The sequence below is a fragment of the Myotis yumanensis genome, unplaced genomic scaffold (genome assembly GCF_028538775.1).
Source record: "Myotis yumanensis isolate MYYU_CA2020_CCGP unplaced genomic scaffold, mMyoYum1.0.hap1 SCAF_2, whole genome shotgun sequence".
In the NCBI taxonomy this organism is placed as follows: Eukaryota; Metazoa; Chordata; class Mammalia; order Chiroptera; family Vespertilionidae; genus Myotis; species Myotis yumanensis.
Window position 1 is genome coordinate 135579453 of NW_027223753.1, and position 13464 is coordinate 135592916.

The following is a 13464-nucleotide window of genomic DNA, read 5'->3' on the forward strand; positions in this document are numbered from 1 at the left end:
GTCCTTTTTTTTTTTTTTTTTTTTTTTGTTATTCTGGGCCAGCTTTAGCTCTGAGGCTTGGCCCCAGCTCTGAGGCCTCAACTGCTGAAAGCAGGTAGCTGGTTTGTTTGGGTTCTATAATTGTAACACTGTTGCGGTCCTGCTCACTCCAGCTCTGAGATCCCGGCTGGCTGAAAGCAGGGATCTGTGTTTATTCTATAATTGAAACAATGTTGCGGTCCTGCTGGCTGAAGCCTGGCTGGCTGAAAGCAGGTTTCTGGGGTTTTTTTTATCTTCTATATTTGTAACAATGTTTCTTAAACTGCAAGCTCAGAGGCCAGCAAGGCAGGCGGGGAACATTGGCTTCCTTCATCACTGAAGCAAGCAAGCCTCCTGTTCGCTTCTAGCTGCCTGGCTGCCAGCCGCCATCTTGGTTGGCAGTTAATTTGGGTATCGCCCTGATTAGCCAATGGGAAGGGTAGCGAAGTTATGGTTAATTACCATGTTTCTCTATTATTAGATAGGATAATTTGGGACTTCATTAGGGGATATTATAGAATGATTTGTGTTGGAATAATTCATATGTCTTTGCCCTCCAATATAACATAAACTCTTGATGGTTAGGAACTAAATATAATAATCTTTGAACCTTGCCCATAATGCTCAGCACAAAATGCACATAAAAATCTCACTTGGTAAATGGTTACTGAATTAGAAAAATACTAGAAAGGATGTTTTCATTGGATTACAAGCCTACACACTCACACATATATATTATTTCTGTAAATAATATATATATATACACATATATTTTTCTTTTACCATAAAATACCATACTACACAAGAACAAAATGAAGTATTACAGCAGAACACACTGTAGTTCATTTTATGTAGTCTCAAGTTAATATTTTTTCTGTGAGATTTTTAAGATTTGATATGCTGACAATAAGGTAAAATACCCAGCACTACTCTGAATTTCTTATTTAATAAAAATATTAACTACACCCTAATAACAAAGAAAAAAATTCTAATGTAAATATGTGTGTTTTTCCCCTGCTTATATTATTTTCTTAAAACAAAGGGCCTCAAATTTACTATATTTCACCTTGTGGATTTTTTTTTTTTTTTTTACTTTAGCTGTTCCCATGCTAAAGCATACAATTTAATCTTTTAATTAATTTATATTTTAAAGTTAATGACATGGCAATTATAGTATTGTTTACAGTATATCTCTCAATTTTATATTAACAAAAAAGACCTAGACATTGTATCTATTCAAATTACCAACCATAAATATTTGAAGATCTGATGTTTTGACACACTACAGGATCAACATTCTTTTTATGTTGCTTCTACCTTGACTTTAGACAATAAAAATTACAGATATAAATGGAATAACTTACTCTTCTATTAGAATAAAATACTTAAGACTTTCTCAAGCTTCCAAAGATGCTGACTATTAAACATTATAATTCTTTTTTGTCTCAAAGGACTTAATGCAAGTTAAGTCTCTCTTCATTTTAAAAAGCAAATAGTATTTGTGAATACTATTATTTCCACTGTAAATGAAAGCTTAGACTAATTTTAGTGTCATATATTCTATTTAATAAAAATGTAATCATTCTGAATCCAAACCAATGATCTGAGAGGCTACGAAATAATTGTGAACAATATAGTATTGAAAAATGAGACATGAATGCTTTTCTGGATATTGGTATGATTTAAACAGACAAGTGCAGATAAATCTACATGAATATTGCTTTGAGTGGCTTATAATTTTTAAACTGTCACATGTCAACATTAAAAAAATAAAAAAGTAGTACATTTCTGTTAAGTGCAATTGCTTCTAGCTCACATAAGATAACCATGATGATATTTTAAAAGTTAGCTTTTAAAAACAAATTATTTTTACTCATATAACCATTAACTCTTCTCTGAATAAAGAGAACCTAGCATATAGAAAGAATTCAACAAATATTTTAGAATGAATACACATATGAACATTGTTTATATGTGTGTATATAAACTTATATGTATATAATCAATAACACAAGTAGACAGTGGTTATGGTAATTATTTTTATAATCATGTTTTGAAATTAATAATGTCAAACCCATGGAATCTCCGTATAGTCAAAGGTCATGATAATTATATTTCAGTTCATCTTTTTTAAAGTTTTTACATGAGGACATTATCTTCTAGAGTGCCAGTGGTTCTCAGCCTTCCTAATGCCGCGACCCTTTAATACAGTTCCTCATGTTGTGGTGACCCCCAACCATAAAATTATTTTCATTGCTACTTCATAACTGTAACTTTGCTACTGTTATGAATCGTAATGTAAATATCTGATATACAGGATGTATTTTCATTGTTTGCGACCCACAGGTTGAGAACTGCTGTAACATATTAAGTGTGTTTATCTTAATATTGAGAAAAATGTTGTAACTATTTTTTTCTGGTTTGTCAATCCAAACCAGAATGTGACAATCAATTATTTGGCCAGGTAAAAGTAGTATATTATACCATAATGGGCTCTGATTTATTTAAACAAACAAACATTGTGAATTTAGGTGAATTGTAGGTAGGGGTGAGGATAGAAATCCAGTTTAATCAAGCTGTTTTTGTTACTCTGAAGTAAATAATAGTTTAAGTTTCACATATTGTACCATGATTTGTAATTGTGATTCCTAGAAATTAACTTTAGCTTTTATAAATCTTTTTCTTCCCTCCCTCCCTCCCTTCCTCCCTTCCTCCCTTCCTTCATTCCTTCCTCCCTCTCTGTCCATCTATTACAACCATTCCCTTATAGCTTAATTTTACAAGAAGCTTCTTGGTGTTTTGTTTATGTTATATTCTCTAAAATGTTATAATCAAGCAAAGTATCAGAATTTGACATTTTGATATTAAATATTTGTACTCTAGGGATTATTTCCATTTAAAAAAACCTCCTTGCAAGTCTAGGTAATTTAAAAACCAGAAGTTTAGAAATAGATTAACATGGTTTATGTTTCTACGAAAATAATATTATATGTTCCTTTAGTTTAACAGCATACAGTATATTTTAAGCATTTATAAGGAAAGACTTCTTTGGACAGAATTTTTCTCTTAGTGACTTGTTTACTTAAGTCTATAAGACTTCACTGTAAGTAAACATTTAAATTTTCAAATTTAATTATAAAAATGTGATGGAATATATTCTTTGACAGTAAAGTACATAAAAAGTATTTTGAATTAAAACATCAGTATAATGAGTCATTAAACTTATAAGAATATTTATTTAGACATAACGATTTATATTATAGCCCTTAAATTTTAATTAATTATAAATTCAGTTTGCAAATGCCCATGTGGTCAGTCAATATCAGTAAGTGTGGTAAAATCAGACACAAAGTCAGATTTTACCTGTTTAAGTACCAATCTATAAATCCCATACTTGGTTATCTTTTCAGAAGTGATTTGCATACATTTAAATTAGCGTGGACAGTTTTAGAGAGGAGTATTTGCATTCCTAATGAGAAAGTACAGTCACCAATCAGAAACCTTCCTCACATTCTCAGAATCACTTGCATTTCACATTTCTCTCCACGCAGCTGAATTAGACATAGTGCATCTTTTGCACATCTTTACCTCCAATTGACTGTAATGCAATACCTGAAACCTCTTCAATTGCAGTAGGGGACACAAACACCCAAGGCTGAAAAACATTGAAGGGGAGGGTCCCTTCTTTTCCAGAAGGTTGACTCCTGACTCCATCTACCACTCCCCCAACTCCTGCCACTTTGCCGTTTCCCTCCGGAGCCCTCTGCCCACTTTCAATAGTCCCTCTACCCTTTGTAATACCGCTACTTTCTCTCCTCGGTTCATTTTTCTCCTTGCCATACACATTTTTTTTCCCCAAAACATTCTTATGAGCTTTGAAGAGGGCCTAAGTCCCTTCAAGAAAGAAAATTAGGATGATAATAACAGCGAATGCAGCATTAGAGAATTCCCCGCACTGGCAATACAGGCTCCTTCACGCCTGATGTTTAGCCTGAGAGCATTCCTCCTGTCCAGGGGTGCATCGTGCGAGAGCGATCTCCACCAGCGAGCAGCGGAGGCATTTTTGTTGGCGACGAACCCCCTCTAGCGCCGAACCGGCAGCACCCGAGCCGCGGCGGCTGGGCCGGCAGAGCGCCGAGCTGGCGGAGCTCCGCCGCGCTCCGGGCTCGGCCCTGCCCTCTGTGCCCGCCGCTCCGGGGCGAGAGCGCGAGGGCCACGGACGCCCGAGCGCCCCTCGCTGTCGGCCCTGCGTGCTGCCCGGCCCTGGCACGAGGGCCGCGCGTGTCCCCGCAACAGCCAGTGCGCGGCTCCTGACCGAACCCTGTGAGCGCGGCGAGGGAGCGGGACCGCGAGAGGGCAGCTCACGCGCCGGAGCGGTCCATCCGCCACGCTCTCCACGCTCTCGGCGCCGCCGGGGACGTGGCCACGCGCCGCTCAGCCCTGCGCTCCTCGGGGCGCGCGATCCGACGCTGCCACGCCGCGGGCGCCCCGGGCACTAGCATCCCAGCGCCCGCGGCGGCGACAATGCTCCAATGATCTTGACCTCCAGCGCGAAGTGGCCACCACAGGCGACGCGAAGACCTCGGTGAAGCCGGGCCAGGCACCCGGCCACGTCCAGCCGGTGCGACTCTCTGCTGCCGGCTCCCTTCCGCTGCTTTCCCCGGACTCCAGCCGCGGAGGAGGCCCCACGGCTGAGGCGCTCGCTCTGGTGGGCAAGTTTGGACGAGGCGCGCGGGGGAGCGGTCCGGCTCGTCCGCCACCACCGGGCTCGCCCCGGACCGAGAGCGCCTGCCCACAGCACTCCCCCTCCAGCGGCGGAGACGTGAAGTCTGGGGAGCGGTGTCCGGGGCCGACGAGCCTAAAACGCTGGGCGCCGAGGCCGCGAAATGGGGAGCAAAGTGCTTGGGGGACTAAGTGCGGCCTCAGCCACGCCGGGGAAGCGGCTGCCCCGGCCGAGGAGTACCGCAGACGCGGCCGAATTGGAAGTGCCCGCGGCTGCCGTCGCCACCCCAGCGAGGGGCTGAGGCGCAGTTCGGAGCCGCCTCGGACCACTCGCGGCCCCACGCCATTCGCGCCGCTCTCCCCGCACAGGCCGGAGGAAAGTTCCCGCGGCCCCTGCGCCGTCGGCGCCTCCCCCGCCTGGGGCTCCGCAAGTGCCCACTCGAGTCCGGAGAGGCTCGGGCCGCCGCACCTGGTCGTCCCTCCCCCTTCCCCGCCCGGAGGCGCCCTCCCCCGCCCCTCGCTTCCCTCCCCCAAACCACAGCCCGAGCTCGCTCCTGCGCGCGCGCTCTCCCAGGCCCAAGTGAATAGTCCTCGCGCGAGCGGGACGCGGTGGTGGATGCAATTCCGCTCGCCCACCGCCGCCGGGAGCTCCCTGGCGCCGCAGGCAGCGTCCTCCCCCGGAGCAGCGGCGCCGGCACCTGGACAGCCTGGACCTTCGCGCCCTGCGCTCGGGGCCTCGCGCGGGGGGCGCCCCGGGACACCCCCTGCGGGCAGGGTGGAGGAGGAAGAGGAGGAGGAGGAAGACGTGGACCAGGTGCCCTACCCTACACGGAACACCTGGCTGCGCGGCTGCCACTTCTCTTTCAGGGGGAGGAGAGGAGAGCCTGGGAGAGCCATGGGGGGCTGCGAAGTCCGAGAATTTCTTTGGCAATTAGGTTTCTTCTTGCCTCTGCTGACAGTTTGGCCGGGAGACTGCAGCCACGTCTCCAACAACCAAGGTAAGGGACGGGGGCGGAGAAGCGGGAGGGGCCGGAGGAGGTGGGTGCTCTGAGCACCGGTGCACTGGTCGCCTCCTGCAGGTAACTTCGTCCCGGTATAGTTTCCCCAGGCTCGCTCCCAGAGGGGTCCAGGATGTGCTCTCACCAGAGCGCCCTGTCCACATGGCCTGGGACCGCGACCTGCCCGACTTCGGTCCCTGCTGCTTCCACTTGTCCTTATGGGGATGCGTGAGCCTCACTCAGCAGCAGCCGCCGAGGACCGCTCCACAGGAGGCCAGTCTTCCTGGCACGCGCTTAACGGAGACTTCTGGCTCTTGGTGGCCGGTCGCCCTGAGCTGGGTGAAGTGTAGGGTCTCACATGCCTTCAGGAAAGCAAATTACTTTCGCTCTGCCCTAGGACCAGATACTTGCTTTTGCCCCGGGTCACTCTGCTGCCCTCGCCTCTCCGCAGCCGGCCCTCTAGTCCCATCCAGACCGAGCGTAGTGGACTTGTTTGAAACCATTCCTAGGTCACTGTGTTTGTGGTTTCTTTTTTCTTGTGCGCAAAGCGGGTAGTAGAGGGAGAGAAGCGTTAAGTGTGAATATCCAAGTTGTGAATATCCTATTTCTAAAATCCAGTCTCTGGTAGATTTTTTTTTTTTGGAGGAAGACTGTTTTAGTAGGTAAAGTGGTAAAATAAAGGTGTGAATAGTGCGTGAAAAGTGAAAGTCAGGTTTACAGAATGAGAGGTAATTAGAATTTTTGATTATTTCTTTTCTTCTGTTCAAACTATTCTTAATAGACATATCTTGGATCTGCTATGATTTTTAAAGATCTATAAAAATATCACCTGCATAATCTAAATCCTCTTAGACTAAGCAGCGAACAACCGTAAAAGTTTTCCAGCATGTACCTGGCTGGATGCTCTCATTGGCAATGTGATGACCACCAATATGTCACCTGTTATGTCACACTTGTCTAAAGACTTCAGTTATAAAATTTCAATTATAGTTATTATTTAACATATAAGGCCTTGGAATAATCTGCAGATATAAAAATGGAGCTCAGATGACATAGAGTGTGCACATTTTTGTGAGGGTGAGAAGGTTAAGAGAGAAGGCAAGTAAAATAACAGCTTTCTTTTTGCCATAAACATATATGACCATTTACTTTTATTTAGGAATATTCAGAATCAATATTCAATTGTTTTCATTTATACAATTTGTATTTTTGGCATGTTTGCCTTAACATTTCTATTTTTGCAATGTGTGTTTGTTTTTTTACCTGCCAGATTGCAATCGCAAGTGCCTGCGTAAATTTGGAAACCATACACCACCGTCATGTCTTGGAAGATGTATCACCTAAGTGCCCCCTATAGTTCCATATTCTCCTATTCTTCACATATATCCCTCAATTGTTTTTAACGGGTATTGGCATTAAATATCAAAGGGGTAGTTAACTGAATCAACCTGTGTGAAAATAGATTGTTAAAAATAACAATTATTTACTTGGTCTTTTGACATTTTAAGGAAAGAAAAATAATTTTTAAATATAATACCCTATGTTAGTATCTAGGGCTACTAAAAGATATATACTTTGAGAGTCAAGTTTATTAGAAGTATTTAAAAGTTATTTCCATGCAGTAGTTTCCCTCAGTCAACATGTGTTTATTCATTAAGTGCCTAAGAGACATCAGTGACCACCCTAAGCCTCAAGGATACAAAATACTAGTAAAACACACTCTGAATCTACAAATGACTAATGTGCCATTCTACCAAAATATGTCAAGTATTAAAGTATAACCTTTCAGATATTCATGTTAAGGGCATAGAAGAGTTACTTGTCAACCTCTTGCAGTAATTTTTTTATATCTATTTTGATGACTTTCATATACGTTTAAAAGACATTTTACCTACAATATTTACCAAGTATGTATAACTTATGGGTGTTTTTTTATCAATTAGCTTAACTTAATGATAGTGAATGAATATTACTCAGTTTACCTATCTATTAAATAGGATCATTAAAGATAGTTTAGTGAAACTCTTAATTTGAATTTCTGTTCATGTGCTAAAAACAGGCTATGCATAAGGTTACATTTGGGTAAAATAGTAGCTTAAGGCCAAGTTGGGTAAAATTTAGAGTCTTCGAAAGAAGACTCAGGAGAAAGTGTGCTTAGATTTTTTCATCAGGCATAAATGGTTACTTATAAAATGCTTTTTACAACCTAATTCACAGTGATTAGAAATTATGCCTTATAATACCTTTAAATAACTTTCAAATACGGAATTGATCACACTAATAGTTAATAAAATTTCAAACTTCAAAATTTTATTCTTGTGGACATTTTGGGCATATTTTTTTAATTTGTAGTTTCATAGATAACATGAATCAAAGTACAACTTTCCAATTTTTGAACCTTGAAAACATGGGGTATTGCAGAATCATAATATGTATAAAATATAGAAAGATTAATTTGAAATATAAATTAGATATGTAATATACCTAATAAATAGCAGTAATATGATTAATAGTTAATTTCAAGAAAATGTGTTATTTTCCTAGTAACTTTTCATTTTAAGAGCTAATGGAATTCATGTTTTATTTTTAAAATTTGTTACTTTATGAAGCGTAGAATTTTATTTTTATGTTACTTGGCCGTTTACTTAAGGATGTTAACGAAGTAAGTTTTTTTAAAATATTACTTACCTATTTTTACCAAATTATATAAAATTCTTCATGATTAAAATGAATGGATTCACCTTCTTCCCCCCCTCCTAGTTTTCCATACTTAGACTGGGTAAAATAATGATAATGACAAAAAAGTGAACTACCTCATTTTTAACATGGTGCTTAACATGGTGCTAAGAGTAACTTGACTATAGGAAGCAATCTTTTCTCTTGTCTTTTAACTGGCTGTGAAGCTGTGCACTATAAAGATGAAATAAATCAATTTGACTCTGTCTTCCTATTACCCAACCTCCTTGAATTGATCAGAAAGTAGAGTTGCTTCCTAGATCACTCATCTGTTTAGTAAGTGAAAACATGATTTGTGTTCATATTTCTCTTACTCTAATAATTTTCCCTGTATTTAAGACCTCAGTGTTTATTAGGTGTTGGCAATTTTATTTTAAAATAACACATTTTGTCTTCTCAATATATATAAACTTTTATCTCTGTACTAACGCTTAGATGAATATAAAATACAGTTTTGTTTCATACGTAAGTAACCATGTATATCAATTAAAGTGCTTAGTAGCCACCAGGGGTCCATTTATTCAAAGATTACTCTACTTTAGCAAATAGTACTGTGTAGCCTGAAAGAGTTGATGCATCTCCCAGGGTGTGGCTCATCATCAGTCAGATACTCAAGTAATTCATTAAATCAAAATATGGTTTGGATATAAGAATCTAGTGAGCTTCTTTTACTACCAAGATTGTGTGAATTTATCATTTTTCCTTCTGGGAAATTAAGTGCCAAATGAAACAAGCAAAACAGTAGTCTGATTTGTTAGTTTCATTGAATTTATTACTTTGGATGAATTGAGTGTAAAATTCACTAAGTTGTATATAAATACAGGTGAACATGCCTAAGCAGAAAAATGCCTGCTTAATAAAAAATTGTAGCCTAAAATTAGCTAACTGTCATAAGTATTGTTCACAAATTATAAAACTAAATATTGTTCTTATAGTAATAGAAGGAAGGAGTTGAAATTTTTTTAGAAAGTTCAAGAGTGACCTTTACTGAAAACATTAAAAATTTGTTAAGTAAGGAAAACTACATGATTTACAAAGAATATTTCTAAAAGAATTTCACTTATAAAATTCACTTACAGGAATAAACTTCATAGCTGTAAAGGTACAGGAGATTTTAATCACATGCCTTCATGTGGTTAAAAACAACTTGGAATGTAATTTTGTTATACATTTACAAATTGAAATAATTAATTGTGTAATTAGTTGTTATGATTAGTATTTGAAGTAGAAAGAGAAAATGCCATTAATATGCATTGATCATCTAAGTGTTATTTCCTCTGGGTTGGGGATAAGACTAAATCTAAAATCTTTTTCTTGCAAAAAAATTATACAATGCTCTTTAAGGATCTCTTCTTCAAGCTAGAAGTAACCTCAGTAGAACATATTTATTTGGATTTTCCTAGGAGGAAAAATGTATATTTAATGGTACAAAACAAAATTAATGTTTAAATTACATATTTTACTGTTTTTATATTTTCAAACTTCATCTATAAAGAACTTTGTGTTACATACATGTTAAAAAAGTTAAACATTAAGAAAAATGTTTATTTCTTCAATAATCATTGCAAGTATAAACTACAAAAGTACAAAAGGAATCATAAATTTCTTGTATTTCCTTCTACCAATCCTCTTTCCCTAACGCAGGCATCATATCTCAATCATGCTCTTATTCTTTCTCTTTCTCTCTTCACACACTGAGTACTACTAACTATATACTCCATTTGTCCCAAGAATAGATACTGTTTCACACCGTACATCTACCAAACCCCTGTAGTAATAGGCGTTTTTCATTGTATTCTTGTCTCAACATTTTTTTGAGATTTTAAATACAGTGGAGATCAATACATATAGTTAAGTGATCAAAATGGACTGAGTTTATACAGTGTGCTTTATCAGTTTACAGAGATGTTTATACTAATCTACAGTATTTAATAAAAATTATATTATTTAAAGTGTGCAACATATGATTATGTCAGGATTCTGATCAAATTGCAATTTCATTAAACCAACATTATTTCTTTAAAAAGGGGAATTATATATTACTTCTACATTTGCCTTATTTTATTAAGTATTGTTTTCTAGAATTTAATATCTGGATGATGGAGGAAAAAGGATAAGTAAGGCAAACATTGTCCATGCACTCATGGTATTTATTTCTAGTAAGGAATACTGATAAAAAAAGTTAGGTAAAATAAAATGAAAAAAGTTCTTAGATATTCTATGGAGGAAACAACAATGGCTTTGAAGTAGAGAATAACAGGAGAAATCTTATGTTTTAAATATGATGGTTGGAAAGATCTGGAGAAGTGACATTTAAGCCACATTCTTAGGGAAGAGAAAGAGCTAATTGTACAAAGTGGGAAGAAGTGTATTCCATCCAGGTAGAGGGAACTGCCTGGATAGTGACCTTGAAGGGAATTGAGCTTGATATATTTGAAGGACTCTAGTCCAGTGTGACCGGACCTTGCTGAGGAAGGAAGAGAGAAACATATCAGTTGTGAAAGGTAGTTAACCAGATCCCACAGAGAAGGAAAGAAACCATGGTATGGAGTTGTGTTTTAATATTATTCTAGGTAAAAAGAGAGGCTTTTGAGATATTTTAAGCAATTTTCATTTTAAGAGCATTATGGTTGGTAAGCAAAGAGATTGGAAGATGGCAAGAGTAGAATTAGGAGTCTGTTGAGATTGTCCAGGAGTGAGGTTATGGTGGCTGGGCCTTGATTAGTGGAGATGTAGAGAAGATGGCTTTAAGATATATTTTGGAGGCATAATTTATGAAACCGTATTATCCTTACAAAGAAACAAATGTAGATATTCAACATTTAAGTCATTTTTTCTTATGAGGCCAAAATAAAGTTACCATTGTTCCCCATAAAAATTACCTTACTATATGATTATTGGTAATAGATAGGGCATAGGAATGATGGGATGAGTTTTCCATTTTCCACTTTATTCAGCTCAGACTGTGACTTAAAATATAATCTTCATAGTACAGTTTTGCTATTTCAAACTGTTGTACATAATGTATACTCATTAGATTAAAAATGCAATATTTTAATCATTTCTGACTTGATAACTTTCCATATAAGAGTTTTTTCAAAATGGATAATGATACAAGTGGGTGGGTACATCTTCACAAAGCAATGTAATCCAACAGAGTCTAGTTTTTAGCTAACTAGGAGCAATATTTGGAAATTTGCCTCATGCACCAGTTTTATTCATTTCTATTATGGTCAGATTAGTGTTATTAAAAACAAATAAATCTAGGTAATACTATATATAAAATAGGTGTGTTTTTAGATAGTTTCCATTAATCTTTTCTCTCTGCATTTGTTTCAATGAAGAGAAACAAATAAAGGTTCAGAAAGCATGTAAGAGACCCAGAAATGAGATTATGGGATATATTATAGTTTTGGTAACAAGGAAAACGGAAGAAATCATTAGGTTTTCCACTAAATAACAGTAAATTACATATAATTTTAAAAATTTCCCTAACCAGTTAATTATCTATTACTTTGGGTCGCCTGTAATAGTAATATAGGAATGCAATTATTAAATACATAGAAGCATAAAGTCCTAACTTAACAGTCATATATACTTAGTGTGTATTTAGAAAATTCATACTGTGGAGATGCTTCATTTAAACATTTCAAATATTCTTAAATCTATAGTCAAGCATAGAAAAAAATCTTACAGTTTAGTGCTTAGAAAGTTCTGGAAAATACTACTTTTATAGTTATTTCCTTTGATAAACATTATGACTTGTTATATACAGTTTTAGTTATCAATAATGAATATTCTAAAACTGAATGAAACCATTCATTCTTTTAACAGTATTTATTGAAGGCCTACTATTTGATAGAAAGTGTGCTAACGATATGTAAGGGATCAAGGAGAACTTTCCTTCCCAAAATATATGATCCAGTGAAGGATTTCCAAGCTCATGCCAGAATCAATGAGAAAAACTTAACACATTTGTTAAATATGATAATATATAACAGTACTGGTGATCAGCCCTTATAATATAAAGTATTTATGTACCATTTATTTGAAAGTAATATATATCATTTCATTATATTTTATCTCAGAATTAAAATAAGTCCCTCAATCCTATATAAGAAAACCCTAATATGCAAATTTACCTAACTGCAGAACAACCGGTTGCTATGATGCATACTGACCACCAGGGGGCAAATGCTCAATGCAGGAGCTTCCCCCTGGTTGTCAGTGTGCTCCCACAGGGGGAGCGCCGCTCACCCAGAAGCCAGGCTCATGGCTGGCAAGCACAGCGGTGGTGGTGGGAGCCTCTCCCACCTCCGCTGCAGGCGGGCAGTAAGGAGTGAGGGGTCCTGGACTGCGAGAGGGATGTCTGTCTGCTGCCTTAGGCCCCATGCCGGCAGGAGGACATACCTGGACTACAAGAAGGCGCAGGCCAGGCTGAGGGACTCCCCCCACCCAGTGCATGAATTTCATGCATCAGACCTCTAATAATCACATATTAAGCATCTTCCTTGTGTTCGCTAGGTTCTTAAGCTGTAGTGATGATTATCACATGATCTTTGTTCTTTAGAAACCCAGCCTGCTCTGTTGATGTTATATATCGTTGAGTGACTGATGTTTACTTTTTAATTACTTGACTTTTTATAAGATGAACAATTGTATAATAAGTTAGATTATGTGGGAGAAAGGAGTAAAGAAACCGTCAATCTTTTTATGTTTTATTTATAAAACTAGGGACCCAGTGCACAAAATTTGTGCACTGGGGGGCAGGGTCCCTCAGCCCACCTGCCCCCTCTCACATACTGGGAGCCCTCAGGGGATGTCCTAGTGACGGCTTAGGCCCGCTCCCTGATCCCCTTGGGGAGCGGGCCAAAGCCGCAGTCTGGCCTCCCTTTGTAGGAGGTGACCAGGCTGATCAGGGGAAGGTGCCAGTCCCATCACCTGCTGCTGCAGCCACTGCCAGTCACCGCAGCCACCAAGTTTTTCATCA

At 39.0% G+C, this 13464-nt stretch overlaps 1 protein-coding gene across 4 annotated transcripts in view; it reads left to right on the forward strand.

The window, feature by feature from the left end:
- The first annotated feature begins 5356 nt into the window (after window positions 1–5356).
- The window catches only part of EPHA6 (EPH receptor A6), a 945921-nt gene continuing 937813 nt past the window's right edge, over window positions 5357–13464 (forward strand). For all 4 annotated transcript variants that reach the window (XM_070406043.1, XM_070406044.1, XM_070406045.1 and 1 more), the window contains exon 1: window positions 5357–5738. In XM_070406043.1, coding sequence (XP_070262144.1) covers window positions 5357–5738 — 382 coding nt within the window. The remainder of the gene's footprint in view (window positions 5739–13464) is intronic.